This window comes from Glycine max, chromosome 10 (assembly GCF_000004515.6).
Source record: "Glycine max cultivar Williams 82 chromosome 10, Glycine_max_v4.0, whole genome shotgun sequence".
Lineage (NCBI taxonomy): Eukaryota > Viridiplantae > Streptophyta > Magnoliopsida > Fabales > Fabaceae > Glycine > Glycine max.
Genome location: NC_038246.2, coordinates 40,631,250 through 40,645,693, shown reverse-complemented (window position 1 = coordinate 40,645,693; position 14,444 = coordinate 40,631,250). Strand labels below are relative to the sequence as shown.

Below are 14,444 nucleotides of genomic sequence, written 5' to 3'. Positions count from 1 at the left end.
ATTTTTATATAATTAATTAATGTTTTTGCTTAATATATTTAAAAAATAAATAACATTTGCTATATATATATATATATATATATATAATATTAAAAACAATTCAACTAAAGGATTATAGTTTTTAATTAAAAGTAAAATATATATTTTACTCAAACAAAAATAATCAATTTAAATAGTTAAATATTTATAAGAGTGTAAAATTGAAAAAGTTATTTATTTGATTTTCATATTAATTTTAATTACAAATTTCATTTTAAAAATATTTGAATATAAATTATAATTTATTTCCAACATAGCAAAAACTTGCCCCAAATATAGCCCCAAGTATAAATACTGGTTTTCTATCTTTTAAGGATTGCTTGTGAGCATCACATACTTTCATAAAGACGAATTTAGTAATTTACAAATAATATGTACTGATCATTGAAAATATAAAAACACAATAATAATCCAGTATCTTAATATTTTTTTCTTCATATAAACAAGAGACTCAGTTAAATATTAAAAAAAAACCCAATATTGGTAAGGTGCATATTTAATATTTAAGAAAAAAGTTTAAACAAATAGTAAAAATGTATTATATTGCATGAAATCATTGGGACGAATCAATTAAAAATAAAATATAAGATCTAAGCTATTAAATAATCCGAATTTGAAATTAATAGTTTAACTCTGGAAAGAATAGTGTGGATTGTTGGAACAGGCGTGAGGTGTCTCGTCTCAGCTGGAATTTTGCTTGGTCTCTCTCCGCTTCAGACCAAACTTCCACTCCCTCAGAGTCAAACAAACCACAATTAACATCGCACACGCTATATTTTCTCCCACTGTTCCGATCGTCAACGAAACGTAATTGATTCAAATTCCATGGATCCATCATCACCACCACCACCACTACTCCGCCAAAACGACGTCGCCTCGTTCGACCGTGAAACTTCTTCTAGAATATACTTGCACTCCTCCTCTTCCGACGACGACGTTTCGCCCTCCAATTCCATCCAATCCACCAACCGCCGCCTCGATTACATGCTCCAGTTTCTCGACCGGAAGCTCTCCGCCGACCACGGCCACCGCCGCCACTCCTCCGGCTCCCGTGCGGCGCCTCTGCCGGAGTTCGTCGCGAAGGGAGGCGGCGCCGGCATCTTCCGCCTTCCCGCGCGCGGGGCGGTGCACCCGGCGCGGCCGCCGAGCCTTGAACTGCGGCCGCACCCGCTGCGGGAGACTCAGATTGGACGTTTCCTGAGGAACATTGTTTCTAGCCAGTCGCAGCTCTGGGCGGCTTCCGAGTGCGGCGTGAGATTCTGGAACTTCAAGGATCTGTACGCGTCGTGGTGCGGCGTCGGAGGAGAAGAAGTTGTTGCGAGAAGCGGGGACGAGGAGAGTGCGCCGTTTCGGGAGTCGGTGTGGACTTCGCCGGCGTTGTGTTTGGTTGCGGATGAGGGGAACAGGTTGGTTTGGAGTGGACATAAGGATGGGAAGATTAGGTGCTGGAAGATGGATGATGATGATGATAACAACGACAACTGCGATTGGAGCAATCGGTTTACGGAAAGCTTGTCTTGGCATGCTCACCGTGGACCTGTTCTTTCCCTTACCTTCACCTCATATGGTCATTCTTCACTCTTCACTGTTAACTTTACTGCTCTACTATTATTAGACTTAGGCTTTATTTAGATTATGGATAAATTTAGGCTTGTTTAGATTAGGATAAATTTAGGCTGTTATCTACCCTAGCTTGGTGTATACCTTGATTTTTTTTTCCTTCACTTAGAGCATCTTACTGGAAGAACTCATTTTGGATTCTTGGACTACTTTATATGAGTCCCATGATACCACATATGATGTAAGAACTTTTGTCATTTTTTAGTCTAGTGATAGAACCCGATTTGAGTTCTTGGATTTTACTTGCACGAACAAAAAAAACCTTTCTTTTCTCTCAAATGACATTAAAAAATAATATTTTTTGAAAAAAAAATAGAGTTCTTGAATGTTCTTTCCCTGGAATTCAACCTCTAGCATGAAGAACTCTTAAGCAAGAATAGTAGTAGATCTGATGCACGGGGTTCTTAAGCTTAAAAACCCCTATTAAAGATGCTCTTAATTACTAATTTGGTTCCTAAATTATTTAAAGTGACTCAATTTGGTTCCTAAATTTTCAAACGTCCCAATCAGGACCTCTAATTTGTAAAGCTTGAATTAGGTTCTCTCCGTCAAATTGAAACTGACACCATTAATGAAAACCGCTCCTATTCATAAGTGAAAACCGTCAGAAGGAAAGGACCAGATCAAAACATTTTTAAAAATTAGAGGATCTCATTGGAGTGTTTGGAAATTTAGGGACTAAATTGAGCCATTTTAAATAATTCAGGGACCAAATCAGTAATTAAGGCTTTTTTCTTCCCTCAATTACAAGCTAATGCTTTAAAATTGAAAATTAAAAATAATTCATATAGAAAAATTGAAATTAAAGGGGAGTTTAAATTTAAAGTTAAGAGTTTAAAAGACATGTATTTTCAGTGTAAAAGTTTCTACACTGCCTTGGTATTAGAAATCATTTTTCATTTGATTTTTAAGGTAGTTACCGTGAAAGTCAACAAACTTATCATATGAGTCTCAGTGTCTCTCCACTCCCTATATTTTCTTAAAAATAAAAATAAAATAGAGATGATGATGGAGGTTAAATAGGAAATGAGTATACAGTTATTTGGAAATTGGACTTTATATGTAGTTAGTGGGGTGGCTTTTTTTACATTCCTCAGTGTAGTTTATAATGTTAGTTAAAGGACAAAATAGTCCAAAAAATGTGGAGACAAAAAGTAAAATCACTGTTATAGAAGTTATAGATTATAGATACTGGTTTATTTATGATTGGATGATAATGTAAAAGTGTTATGGTGTTGGTGCAAGGATTATTTGTTCTAAAGTTAAAGTTGTTTGGTAACTCCCTCCATTTTTTTTATCTGTTTACCTTTGAAAGAAGATTTTGTTTCTATTTATCTCTCCACTTAAAAGTTTAAGATAATATTAGTTACTATTTTTTAAGTATGAACTCATCTTCACTTAATTCTCAAATGCTTTACATACTATAAATGAACAAATAAAATAAAATAGTAGAAGTCATGTTAATAATTTTATTATAAACAAAGATATTAATTCCATTGCTTAATCTGTGTGTTATTATCTTTAATGGACAGGTAAAAAGAAATAGAGGGAGTAGTTTTTTAATCTTAGAAGTTACTTTTAATTTTAAATTTTGTGTATAGTGTATTTTTTTATCTTGAGATTTAAAATAAAGAAGAAAAAGTAGAATTCAAAAGCATCTAAAACTAGTTTTTTATTTTCTTTTAAAAAGTTCATAAAGTTTTCTTTATTCAAAATAACTACCTTTTTAAAAGTTTTTTTTTAAGAAAAAGAGAACTCCAACATAAGTTAGGTGAAACGATTTTGATTACAAGCTATTTTGAGCATTTGGAAGAACTTTTGCAAAACTTCTTTGGACTTGTTTTATGATGTAAGCACTTAACTTGAAAATTGAAGATATTTCGGTTTAAGTTTACAAAAGTATCTCATGACTTTTTTTATAGTTTTTTTTATCCCATTTCAATAATTTTGCATGATGTTTTTCAAGTGTTCATGGCATAAGCTCTCAAGTGATAAACTTTTTTTTGAATAAGCACTTAATTAAATTGTTTACTCAAACATGTACGTGGCCAATCCAAACTAATTAAGATTACTTGGAGTGCTAATTTATGAAAATTAACTGCTGATATTTAGGTTACTAATATTAATATAAAAGAAATTCTAATAAATTGCCTGTGGGACCTGATGTTCGTTGGTTGATTCACATGCTTGTTGTGAATGTTATACATTATTCTATCTCTTTTCATTTTGTTAATCCAGGGGATCTGTGGTCGGGTTCAGAAGGAGGAGGTATAAAAATATGGCCTTGGGAGGCTGTTGAAAAATCTATTCATCTTACTAAGGAGGAAAGGCACAGTGCTGTCATATTCGTGGAGAGGTCCTATGTTGACTTAAGGAGCCAGCTATCTACAAATGGCTTCAGTAACATGCTAACTTCAGATGTAAAGTACTTAGTATCTGATAATTTGAGAGCAAAGGTGTGGAGTGCTGGCTATTTTTCATTTGCTTTGTGGTGAGATTTTCCCTTCAAAACTCTCATGGTGTTAGCATTGAACATTAGTATGGGTTGATTCTTTTATATTTAGGCATTCAAGTATAATTAATTATTTTAGGATTTTTCCTATCTTGTGTTCACGACTTACTTTTGTAAAAAATAGTAAATAGTAAATACACATTCTATTATTTTAGAAAGATAGGAAATATGTATATACTGCTAGTGTATTATTATATTAAGAAAGTGCCTTAGCCTTTTTAATTTACGGACAGATATTCTTTTAAACTTCTATGAATTGGCTTGAATCTTGCTAAAAATAAGACTTTGGTTCTATGATATAAATCCTTATAAAATATTAAGGATCATATGACAATGTGCATGGGATGTATAAAGACATCATAAATAGACTGAGACTTCAGTGTCATATGATCCTTACTCTTTTCTTTTTGCATTACTTGTGTGTGCATATTAATAACTTTCACTTTAATGTATGCTAGTGCTTGTTAAATTGCAGGGATGCTCGTACAAGAGAGCTACTGAAAGTTTTCAATTCAGAAGGACAGATTGAGAATCGGTTGGATGTGTCCTCAATTCAAGACTTTTCAGTGGAGCTTGTTTCAAGTTCAAGGAAAGACAAAACACAAAGTTCCATTGGGTTCTTTCAGCGTTCACGTAATGCCATAATGGGGGCAGCAGATGCTGTTCGTCGAGTTGCAGCAAAGGGAGGCTTTGGGGATGATCACCGGAGAATTGAAGCACTAGTGGTAACAATAGATGGAATGATTTGGACAGGGTGTACAAGTGGCTTACTGGTGCAATGGGATGGAAATGGAAATCGCATACAAGATTTTCTTTACCATTCATCTGCCATTCAGTGTTTTTGTACTTTTGGCATGCAAATTTGGGTAGGCTATGTGTCTGGCACTGTTCAGGTATTGGACCTCAAGGGTAATCTAATTGGGGGATGGGTGGCTCATGGCAGTCCAATTGTAAAAATGACAGTTGGCGCTGGTTATGTATTTGCATTGGCTAACCATGGTGGCATACGTGGATGGAACATCACCTCCCCAGGACCCCTTGATAGCATATTGCGTTCAGAATTGGGTGGCAAAGAATTTTTATATACTAAAATAGAAAATATAAAAATATTGAGTGGCACTTGGAATGTTGGACAAGGAAAAGCATCTCTAGATTCCCTTACTTCATGGCTAGGTTCTGTGGTGTCAGATGTTAGCCTTGTTGTTGTTGGGCTGCAAGAGGTTGAAATGGGTGCTGGATTTCTTGCAATGTCTGCAGCTAAAGAAACTGTAAGTCATCATTTTCTGTAATAATACTAGAAAATCGGTAGTGTTATTATTAGACAACTAGTAGTTGTAAGCGAAGTAGTTGCTGTGTGAATTATGGTTAGTTTTTTCTTTTTGATAAGGTTTAACTTTTATACATTTGAATTTACCAAAATACTTGTGGGATATCATGTTGGCAGTTAGAGCTGATAACTTGCATGCATGGTTCTTATTCTCTACTCTACTACCAGTATCACCTATTTTCATCTTTTCAATGGTTAGGAATGAAATGGTGATTTTATGTCATGCCTTTAATTGGTATCACAAAATCAAGTACAAATGAAATGAAAGAACAATTTAATGACTGTAATACCCTTGTTCTGTAAAAATTTTCTTTAAAGCTTTTTAAAATTGTTGTAGTTACTTCCATAACTACACTTTGAGAAAGACTGACTTTTATCTTATTGCCCTTTTTCAAACTTTTTAGCTTTCACTTCCAAAAAATTTCCTGTTAGATTATGTTCACAAGGAAAAATAATAAAGGTTACGGAAAAGGGACCCTGTTTAGGCCAAATAATCTAAACCTTTATGTCAGGTGGCTTACCTTCACAGTACAGTCTTCATACTTTCAACTTTGAGCACATCAATGAGTCCCACATGTCCTTTGAGACGACTTGAGTACTAGATCGACATGGTCATTATAAAAACTGGACAAGAGAAAAAGAGCAATGGGATGGGAGGGAGGGGATCGGGTGAAATTTTTTTCTGTCAGAGCTATGGCAGGTTATTGTGTAGCAAGAGTGACATGCAATGGTTTAGAAGGGGAGACACAAAGGAACCCACAGGCTATGGTATTATGTAGTAGTAATTTGGAAATTTTGACTTTTCAGGTGTTTTAGATATTAAGAATATATTTTCTTAATTCTTATTCTAGGGGGAAAAAAAGGATAAATTACTTGTGGGCTATTTATCTTGTCTCTTTTACCTGGTTAAAAATTCAGGAAACTATGCAATGAAATCATTGCAGCCGAAACCTCCTTACGTTTTTGGCCACGAACACCATTCACTGCTGAAAATGATTCTTCTCAATTATGCTGCATTAAATACTAAATCCTGTATCCTTTTATCTGCTCGTAATCCTGGGCTTCTTCATTCTATAATTCATCCACTTGATTTTGAATCCATGATATTGCATTAGGAACTCAGAAATGGTTGGGGAGTTTCTTGGATTGATCAATTATAATAGAGCTCCACATCAAAATGATTAAGAATGTCTTGTATTGAGTCTTTCTTCTGATTATCATATGGATTACTGAAAATCATTATAGATTTCTGTTGTAATTTTCATTCAATGGGAATTTTATGGATGGTTGGATTGTTCATGCATCATTGTCAGTATTCTGTCATGATAGTCATCATGTTTTATGTATATAATATATATAGTATAATGAATGGTTTTGCCTAACTTTTCTTGCTCATAACCCTCCTCTAAGCCCTCATCTCACAAATATATAGGTAGGATTGGAGGGAAGTTCTGTTGGGCAGTGGTGGCTGGATATGATAGGCAAAACATTAGATGAAGGTTCAACATTTGAACGTATTGGATCCAGGCAACTTGCTGGCTTGGTCATTGCTGTGTGGTGAGTATCTATGAGTAGGAGTAGTGTGAGCTGGTGAAGCTTTAATACGTCAGAAATAATGCCTGTTGTTTGTTAAGGCAATATGACATTGTTAAATTTAAGCAATTTAACATGCATCGGTCTGTTAAATTGCTTGTGTTATGTCAGATTATTGTCTACTTTCCTTCCTACTTGTTATGAATTCTATTTTGGTTTGGTAGATATGGATATGGATCACTAAAGATTGGGTTCCTAATTGTATCCTGAATAGACATATAAACTATTTTCCTCCTTTGATTTTAATTTTTGTCTTTCTTATCTAAATTCTTCCTTGCTGCTCTCTTTGCCTATAGTAGTTGAAATTTTCTTTTTCAGGGTTAAAACCAACATTAGATTTCATGTTGGGGATGTTGAAGTGGCAGCAGTTCCATGTGGCTTCGGACGTGCTATTGGCAATAAGGTGGGCCGGTACTGTCTGCTCTGCTGTTTTGCTTTGCATATTAGTTTTGACTTAGTTTCTTGTGTTTCTATCTATGATTCTATCACTATTTTTTCTAACAAAGGGTGTATTAAGATATGGCAGTTGGTCATGATCATGGATCTCGTAATTGTCAGCTTTGGTTTTGTTGAACAATCTAACATGGATATTTAAATATATCAGGCTGTTGCTAGATTCTCTACTAGATTTTATGGTGTGTTGCAATTCCAAGTAAAAGCAAACAGAGTCAAAGATTTCCATTCTACAAGTTTCGTAATGCAAACCCATGACGTAATTTGCTTCTGTGTGGTCTGCAATTAACATATTGCATAACGATTAAAACTGTCTCTAATTGTGTCTACGTAAGAGGGATAGCCAGTATGGTATTAGTTGATGACTTTGGCTTGAGTTTCATCATTATGCAACACACACATATAAAGCCAATAGGACCTACAAGTCTTCTCATAGATATTGGAAATATGTGTTTCAGTTATGACATGACATGCTCTGGTGTACTCATTATTAATTTGGTCCAAATATTGAAAATCACCATTCAGCAAAGCACTACAGTGTTTTCTATGGCATATGGATGTCAATGGTAGTAAGTGTGCACCATAGCACATGGCATGCTAGTTGCCATATTGAAGCATGGAACCATTTCATCCAAAAGAAAAAAAAATAGAACTATGAAAAATTGAATATAATAATAACTGAAGAACAGGAGGAACAGGGAGAGACAAAACACATAGCAATTTTCTATGAGATTTCAGCAACAAAATCAAAACATTGGAAGAAAATATAGTATGGAGTAGGTTTGATACTTTAATGATGATTCCGACATTGTCAGTGAAGGTTTCTGTTCTAAAGATCTTTGAAGGAAATCAAAAGCTAGGTGTCATGCACTTTTCAACCACTTTGGTATCTCATGCTACATGCCATGGTGCCACGTTGAATGCCATGCCATGGAGGTGCTATTGGCGACACCGTCACCTGTTCTATAAATGTGGATTTTGTTTTTCCAATTAACAATAGTTTTTTTAGGTATCTTCTTTTTGTTTCAGTTTTTGTTGTTCTGACCATTGACATGGGAGGAGATGTTTGTTTCACCAGGGAGCTGTTGGTTTGAGAATTAGAGTGTATGATCGGATAATGTGCTTCGTTAATTGTCACTTTGCTGCACATTTAGATGCAGTTGGTCGTCGCAATGCAGATTTTGATCATGTATACCGAACAATGTCCTTCAGTCGGCCAACAAACCTCTTAAATACTACAGCTGGTAATTTGCTGTGCCTATTCCTGTTTTTCTCATTTTCCTTATCTATGTATATATTTTGGCCTGTTGATAGATCTGGCTTGCCATTGGTCCTTGCAGCTGGCACTTCATCTTCTGTTCCAACGTTTCGTGGTACAAATGTATGTACATGCTGTCCACTTTATTCATATAAGTAATGCTTTATGATGCACTCAGATTGTTGGATGAAGCATTGATTCTTGAGATTGGTTTCCAGTCCGCAGAAGGGATGCCCGAGTTATCTGAGGCAGACATGGTTGTGTTTCTTGGTGATTTTAATTATCGCCTTGATGACATTTCTTATGACGAAGCAAGAGATTTTGTTTCTCAAAGATGCTTTGATTGGCTTAGAGAAAGGGACCAACTTCGAGCAGAAATGGAAGCTGGGAATGTCTTCCAAGGAATGCGTGAAGCAGTTATAACATTTCCTCCCACATACAAGTTTGAACGGCACCAAGCTGGTTTGGCAGGTTGGCCCCCTGCCCAAAACAAAAACACACAAATGGTCTCATGAACTTGCAAGGAAACTTTAGCATTAAAAAGTGAGATGGAAACAGTCAATTATAAAAGATGTGGGTTGGGTTGCTAAATTTCTGCTTTAATCATGACTCCAGAATAGAGCATTTCTGCAAATTATGCAGTTCCAATTCCATTTTTTTTATTTGTAGACCAATAACATGCACAGGGTACAGTACAGGGTAGGAGAAAAGAACAATATATATCCAGATTTTTATGAAGTGAAAAATTCCAACCACACCATAAGTAATGATTTTCACAGCCCTCTTCACAGATGGCTATATATGAATTGTTAAAATTGTAGAACACATAGGGAAGAGGAAAAAAGGATATCAGAGACTCTGAATAATAGGATTTAAATTTTTCATCTTTTTGGGTGCTTGTAACTTGTAGAGGGAGAGTGAGGGAGGTTGGAGAAATAATACTGTAATGGGATAACTAAATGGCTGTCTCCCCATATATTACTAGGTTAAGACTGCAGTACAATGAAGCATGGAGTACATTTGGATTTTCAATAACCTAATGCTAACACGACACAAAAATAACTCTTTTAACAATTCGATATTGAAAGGTGAATTATTTCAAGTTAAAATATTGCTGCTTTTTACACAAAAAAAACATTGCTGCTCTTATATTTGTACTTTCATCGATGCTGCTTCAAAATTTGTAAGGGTATGACTTCAGATTGTGTGACCTCTTTCTTGAAGGGTATGATTCTGGTGAAAAGAAACGCATCCCTGCTTGGTGTGACAGAATTTTGTATCGTGATAGCTGCACTTCATTGGTGTCTGAATGCAGTTTAGAGTGTCCCATTGTCTCCTCAGTATTACAGTGAGTGCTCTAATAGCTTATATTTTATTGTTATTTGGGTATATGGAGTAAAACACCCTGCCAGAAGGACTGTATATATTTTCCTAGATAAGTTTTATTTTTCTTGGCAATTTGTGCTTGGGCTCATCCTAGATAAGTGAGGGCTCGTCCTCTCTTGTAAATACTTTATGTCTATATAATTTAGACACACGGACCCAATTCATGTATCTCTGATTTTCTTTTTCCTCAACATATTATTTATGGTTAGATGGGAGGCAATCCTATTCCATGTATGACACCCCCCCCCCCCCCCCCCCCCACATTTCATTTATGGATACCAATTTCAACTCATGAGATTATGCAAATGACACTTAATTTGTGATCATCAACATTGCCTATTGCCTCCTATTCTGTGTTTCATCATGAGACTAGAAGGTCTCATATACACTCATCAAATGATCAATTGACAGAATAATGGAGTGAATAGGCAATTTAGTCCCTGAGATTGTACCCATTTTGCATATTAGTCCCTAACTTAATATTAAATTCAAAATAGTCCCTATCTTTGCATAAGTGTTGCAAAATAGTCCTTCCGTTAAGTTTTAAAGTAACGCCTTTAGTGAGGTCAATTTTAGTGCCACGTGGACTATCCACGTGGCAATAAAGGATGACGTGGCATGACACGTGGACGTGTCTGATGCCACGTCATTTGATGATAACAAAACGAGTACATAGGTAATTTAGTCCCTGACTTTGTACCCCTGTTGCATATTAGTCCCTAACTTAATGAAAAATTCAAAATAGTCCCTATCTTTTGCATAAGTGTTGCAAAATAGTCCCTAACTTAAAAGATGCCAGAAATCATGCTTAAAGTGTCCATGCATTGCAAAGGTTGTGCCTAGCACGATTTCTGGCAGCGCAGATTCCTCCTTGGATTCCTTGTCATCTTTTGATTCCTCTGGTTTTTTCTCTTCTTCTTTCTTTTCTTCTTCATTTGCTTTTTTCTCATCCACTTTGTTTTCCTCTGGTTTTTTCTCTTCCTATTCAAAACACACAAAAAAAATCAGAATCCAGAATGATACATTGATGGTAATTGAAGTAAAAAAAAAAGAGGAAAAGAGAATGGTTATGCAGACCTCGCCCATTGGTGTTGACAGCTACAGAGATAAGGTTGTTGCTGTGGATTTTTGGTTCTTTTTATTTGTGTAAGTGTGTGTGAGTTCTTTTTCGTATATATGTCTCAATTGGTTCAAAACCATCAAATTTGAAGAAGTCACTCATTCTATCATCATCAAATGACGTGACACTAAAATTGACCTTACTAACAACATTACTTTAAAATTTAACGGAAGGACTATTTTGCAATACTTATGTAAAAGATAGGGACTATTTTGAATTTTTCATTAAGTTAGGGATTAATATGCAACAGGGGTACAAAGTCAGGGACTAAATAGTCTATTTACTCGTTTTGTTATCATCAAATGACGTGGCATCAGGCACGTCCACGTGTCATGTCACGTCATCCTTTAGTGCCACGTGGATAGTCCACGTGGCACTAAAATTGACCTCACTAACGGCGTTACTTTAAAATTTAACGGAAGGACTATTTTGCAACACTTATGCAAAGATAGGGACTATTTTGAATTTAATATTAAGTTAGGGACTAATATGAAAAATAGGTACAATCTCAGGGACTAAATTGTTTATTCACTCCAGAATAATGTAAACATGACCATCCTTTCATCATTTATAGTAGGTATTTAGGATATTTGTGTTAGAACATATGTAGTCAAGCCTCTGTTGTGTAAACACATGGATTCAATCTTGTCTCTGATTTCCTCCTTCCCCAACAATTGTACATATAAGGACTGAATTGAAAACTTTTTGCATTCAGGAATCAGGACCCAATTAAAATATAGGGCCAAAATATAATTTAAACTTTTCTAATTGTTTAGCATTGCTCTCTAAAATATTTTAGAAAAGCATAAGTGGGAAGTACCATCTTTTTCTTTCATTTTTTGTTTTGATTAATGTCATCTAACCTTAATAGGTATGAAGCTTGCATGGATGTCACAGATAGTGACCACAAGCCTGTCCGCTGCATATTTTCTACAGATATTGCTCGAGTAGATGAACCAATCCGGAGGCAGGAATTTGGAGAGATTCTTGAGTCTAATGAGAAAATTAAATATCTTCTGAAAGAATTATGCAAGATTCCTGAAACTATCATTAGTACAAACAACATAATTCTTCAAAACCAGGACACATTAATTTTGCGTATTACAAATAAATGTGCGGAAGGCAATGCTTTGTTTGAAATCATTTGTGAAGGTCAGTCCACTGTTACTGGGGATCAGAAGGCTACTAACCATCAGTTGAGAGGTTCCTTTGGCTTCCCAAGGTGGCTTGAGGTGATATTCTTTATTTAAAATAAATTTCTTTTTGGTACATATTTATGGTTATAGAAGGAACTTGAAAACTAGAGAGATTTGAAAGCGGAAACTAACAAGTAATTTTTATTTCTAATCTAATGATTACGATGGATAAAATTGCTCCTATATATACTTTATCACGTTTAATTCAGGAACCTCAAGAGTCTAATTCTTTTTTTAATTCTCAAAAGCTTAACAATCTGTACAGGCTAATTAAAGATAAAATATAAATTGTATTAATTACTATAGATATAACCTCAAGTGTGTAGATAAGATAAGAATGTTAAAGCTGATGAGTGCACATATAAGAAAAAGATAAGATTAGGAACAAATATATCTGGGAGAGAGAAGACAAAAAAAAAACTTTGTATGTGAGGAGACTAAACAGAGGCTCTAGTGTAAAAAGTGGTTCAATGTGGTAGTTATAGTGGCCACTGCGGCTGAGCTGTTAAAGCCGCATCATGTGATGTGGTCTGCAATTTAAAAAAGATAACCAAAATCTCCTCTAGAAAAAAATGGCTCTGGCTATTGGATATTTTACAAAAATGTGTACTCCTAGGACAAAATTCTTTATGTGGATCAACATGATACTTTGTTTTTTGCTTCAAATAGGGCATCTCTCTCCTTTGCAATTCACCACACGATAATTACTTGCTTATTTTATGATTCAGGTGAGTCCTGCAACTGGTATAATAAGACCAGATCAAATTGTTGAAGTATCAGTGCATCATGAGGAATTTCAGACTCTAGAAGAGTTTGTTGATGGTGTCGTACAAAATTCTTGGTGTGAAGACTCCAGAGACAAGGAAGCTATTTTGGTTGTCAAGGTGCATGGCAATTACACTATCCAGCCAAGAAATCACCGAGTCCGTGTTCACCACTGTTATTCATCCCAGAAAAAATCTCTGATTGACTCTCAACCAGACGGCTCCAGGCATATCCAAGGAACTGTACTACATCGATCTGATTTCCAACCATTCAGCAGTTCCTATGATGTGGTTGACCAGCTACAGAAATTGCATAGCCCTTGAAGCCGCAGTTATCGTAAGTGCCTGTAACTTAGTTTTTTAGTGGAGCAACAAACAAAAAATCGATAGATGGTCTTGTAATAGGCAATAAGTTTTGTTGCTTGCTGCTATGATAAGCACATTGATTATGTTTGGTAATGGCTTCCTTTTCTTTTTATCATAGGGAGCTTGTGGTCCAACTTGTAATCATCGAGCCGATAGAACTGTACAGAAAGAAATCAAATGCAAGGCAAAGTAGCGAGACAGCTTTTTACTTGATCCATTATTTAATTTATTCAGAAATGAGCCCAATTGTAAATGACTATGTACCATATCAACCAACACAAGCTTCGATTTTAAGGGAAAATCCAGTGACCTATAGTTGATTGTGTCGTTTGGATGATGATTGCTCCCAACAAATATTCTAATATTTTTAACTTTCTATTTGTCTCATTATGTGCCTGGAATTTTGTACAATGGAAGTCCATTTTGTTAATCGACTTCCTGTTATATTTTACCTTAGTCAAATACTACTACATAAGAAAGATTGATTAATGAAAAAAATTTCTGAATTTATATTTTCATTATTTTGCAACATTTCACAAGTTCAAATCTTTGAGCCGTCAAAAAAAAGTTGAGTTATAAATGTAGTTATTCGAATAACCATCCGCAAAATAGCTAAATATTCTCAAAGTTAACAGTAGAGAAAAATATCTAAATATTTCTATATGATTTTTCATGCACATAAAATAAAGGAAATTTTGGACATTTTAATGCATCTCATTATGAGTCACTTTTCAATTTTAACTACTTATACATTTTTCCAGTGGCCTTTTAAGAACCAGAAGCACTATTTTTTCTTCTTTTTCATTTGTA

The 14,444-nt window shown here is 35.1% G+C and overlaps 1 protein-coding gene across 1 annotated transcript; it reads left to right on the top strand.

Moving 5' to 3' along the window:
- The first annotated feature begins 643 nt into the window (after positions 1-643).
- LOC100805728 (type II inositol polyphosphate 5-phosphatase 15) lies at positions 644-14,010 on the top strand. Its single transcript, XM_003536117.5, has 12 exons — positions 644-1,606; positions 3,898-4,150; positions 4,647-5,439; positions 6,931-7,055; positions 7,410-7,494; positions 8,623-8,788; positions 8,885-8,925; positions 9,021-9,273; positions 10,027-10,150; positions 12,180-12,540; positions 13,233-13,605; positions 13,753-14,010. Exons 1-11 carry the CDS (start codon positions 865-867, stop codon positions 13,590-13,592), a joined length of 3,303 nt encoding a protein of 1,100 aa, XP_003536165.1. The 5' UTR covers positions 644-864; the 3' UTR covers positions 13,593-13,605; positions 13,753-14,010.
- Positions 14,011-14,444: the final 434 nt, after the last annotated feature.

Coding starts and splice junctions, on each gene's coding strand:
- LOC100805728 (XM_003536117.5), top strand. CDS start 865: ATGGATCCATCATCACCACCACCACCACTACTCCGCCAAAACGACGTC. Junction 7,495..8,622: donor GACGTGCTATTGGCAATAAG/GTGGGCCGGTAC, acceptor TTGTTTCACCAG/GGAGCTGTTGGTTTGAGAAT. Junction 9,274..10,026: donor GCACCAAGCTGGTTTGGCAG/GTTGGCCCCCTG, acceptor TCTTTCTTGAAG/GGTATGATTCTGGTGAAAAG.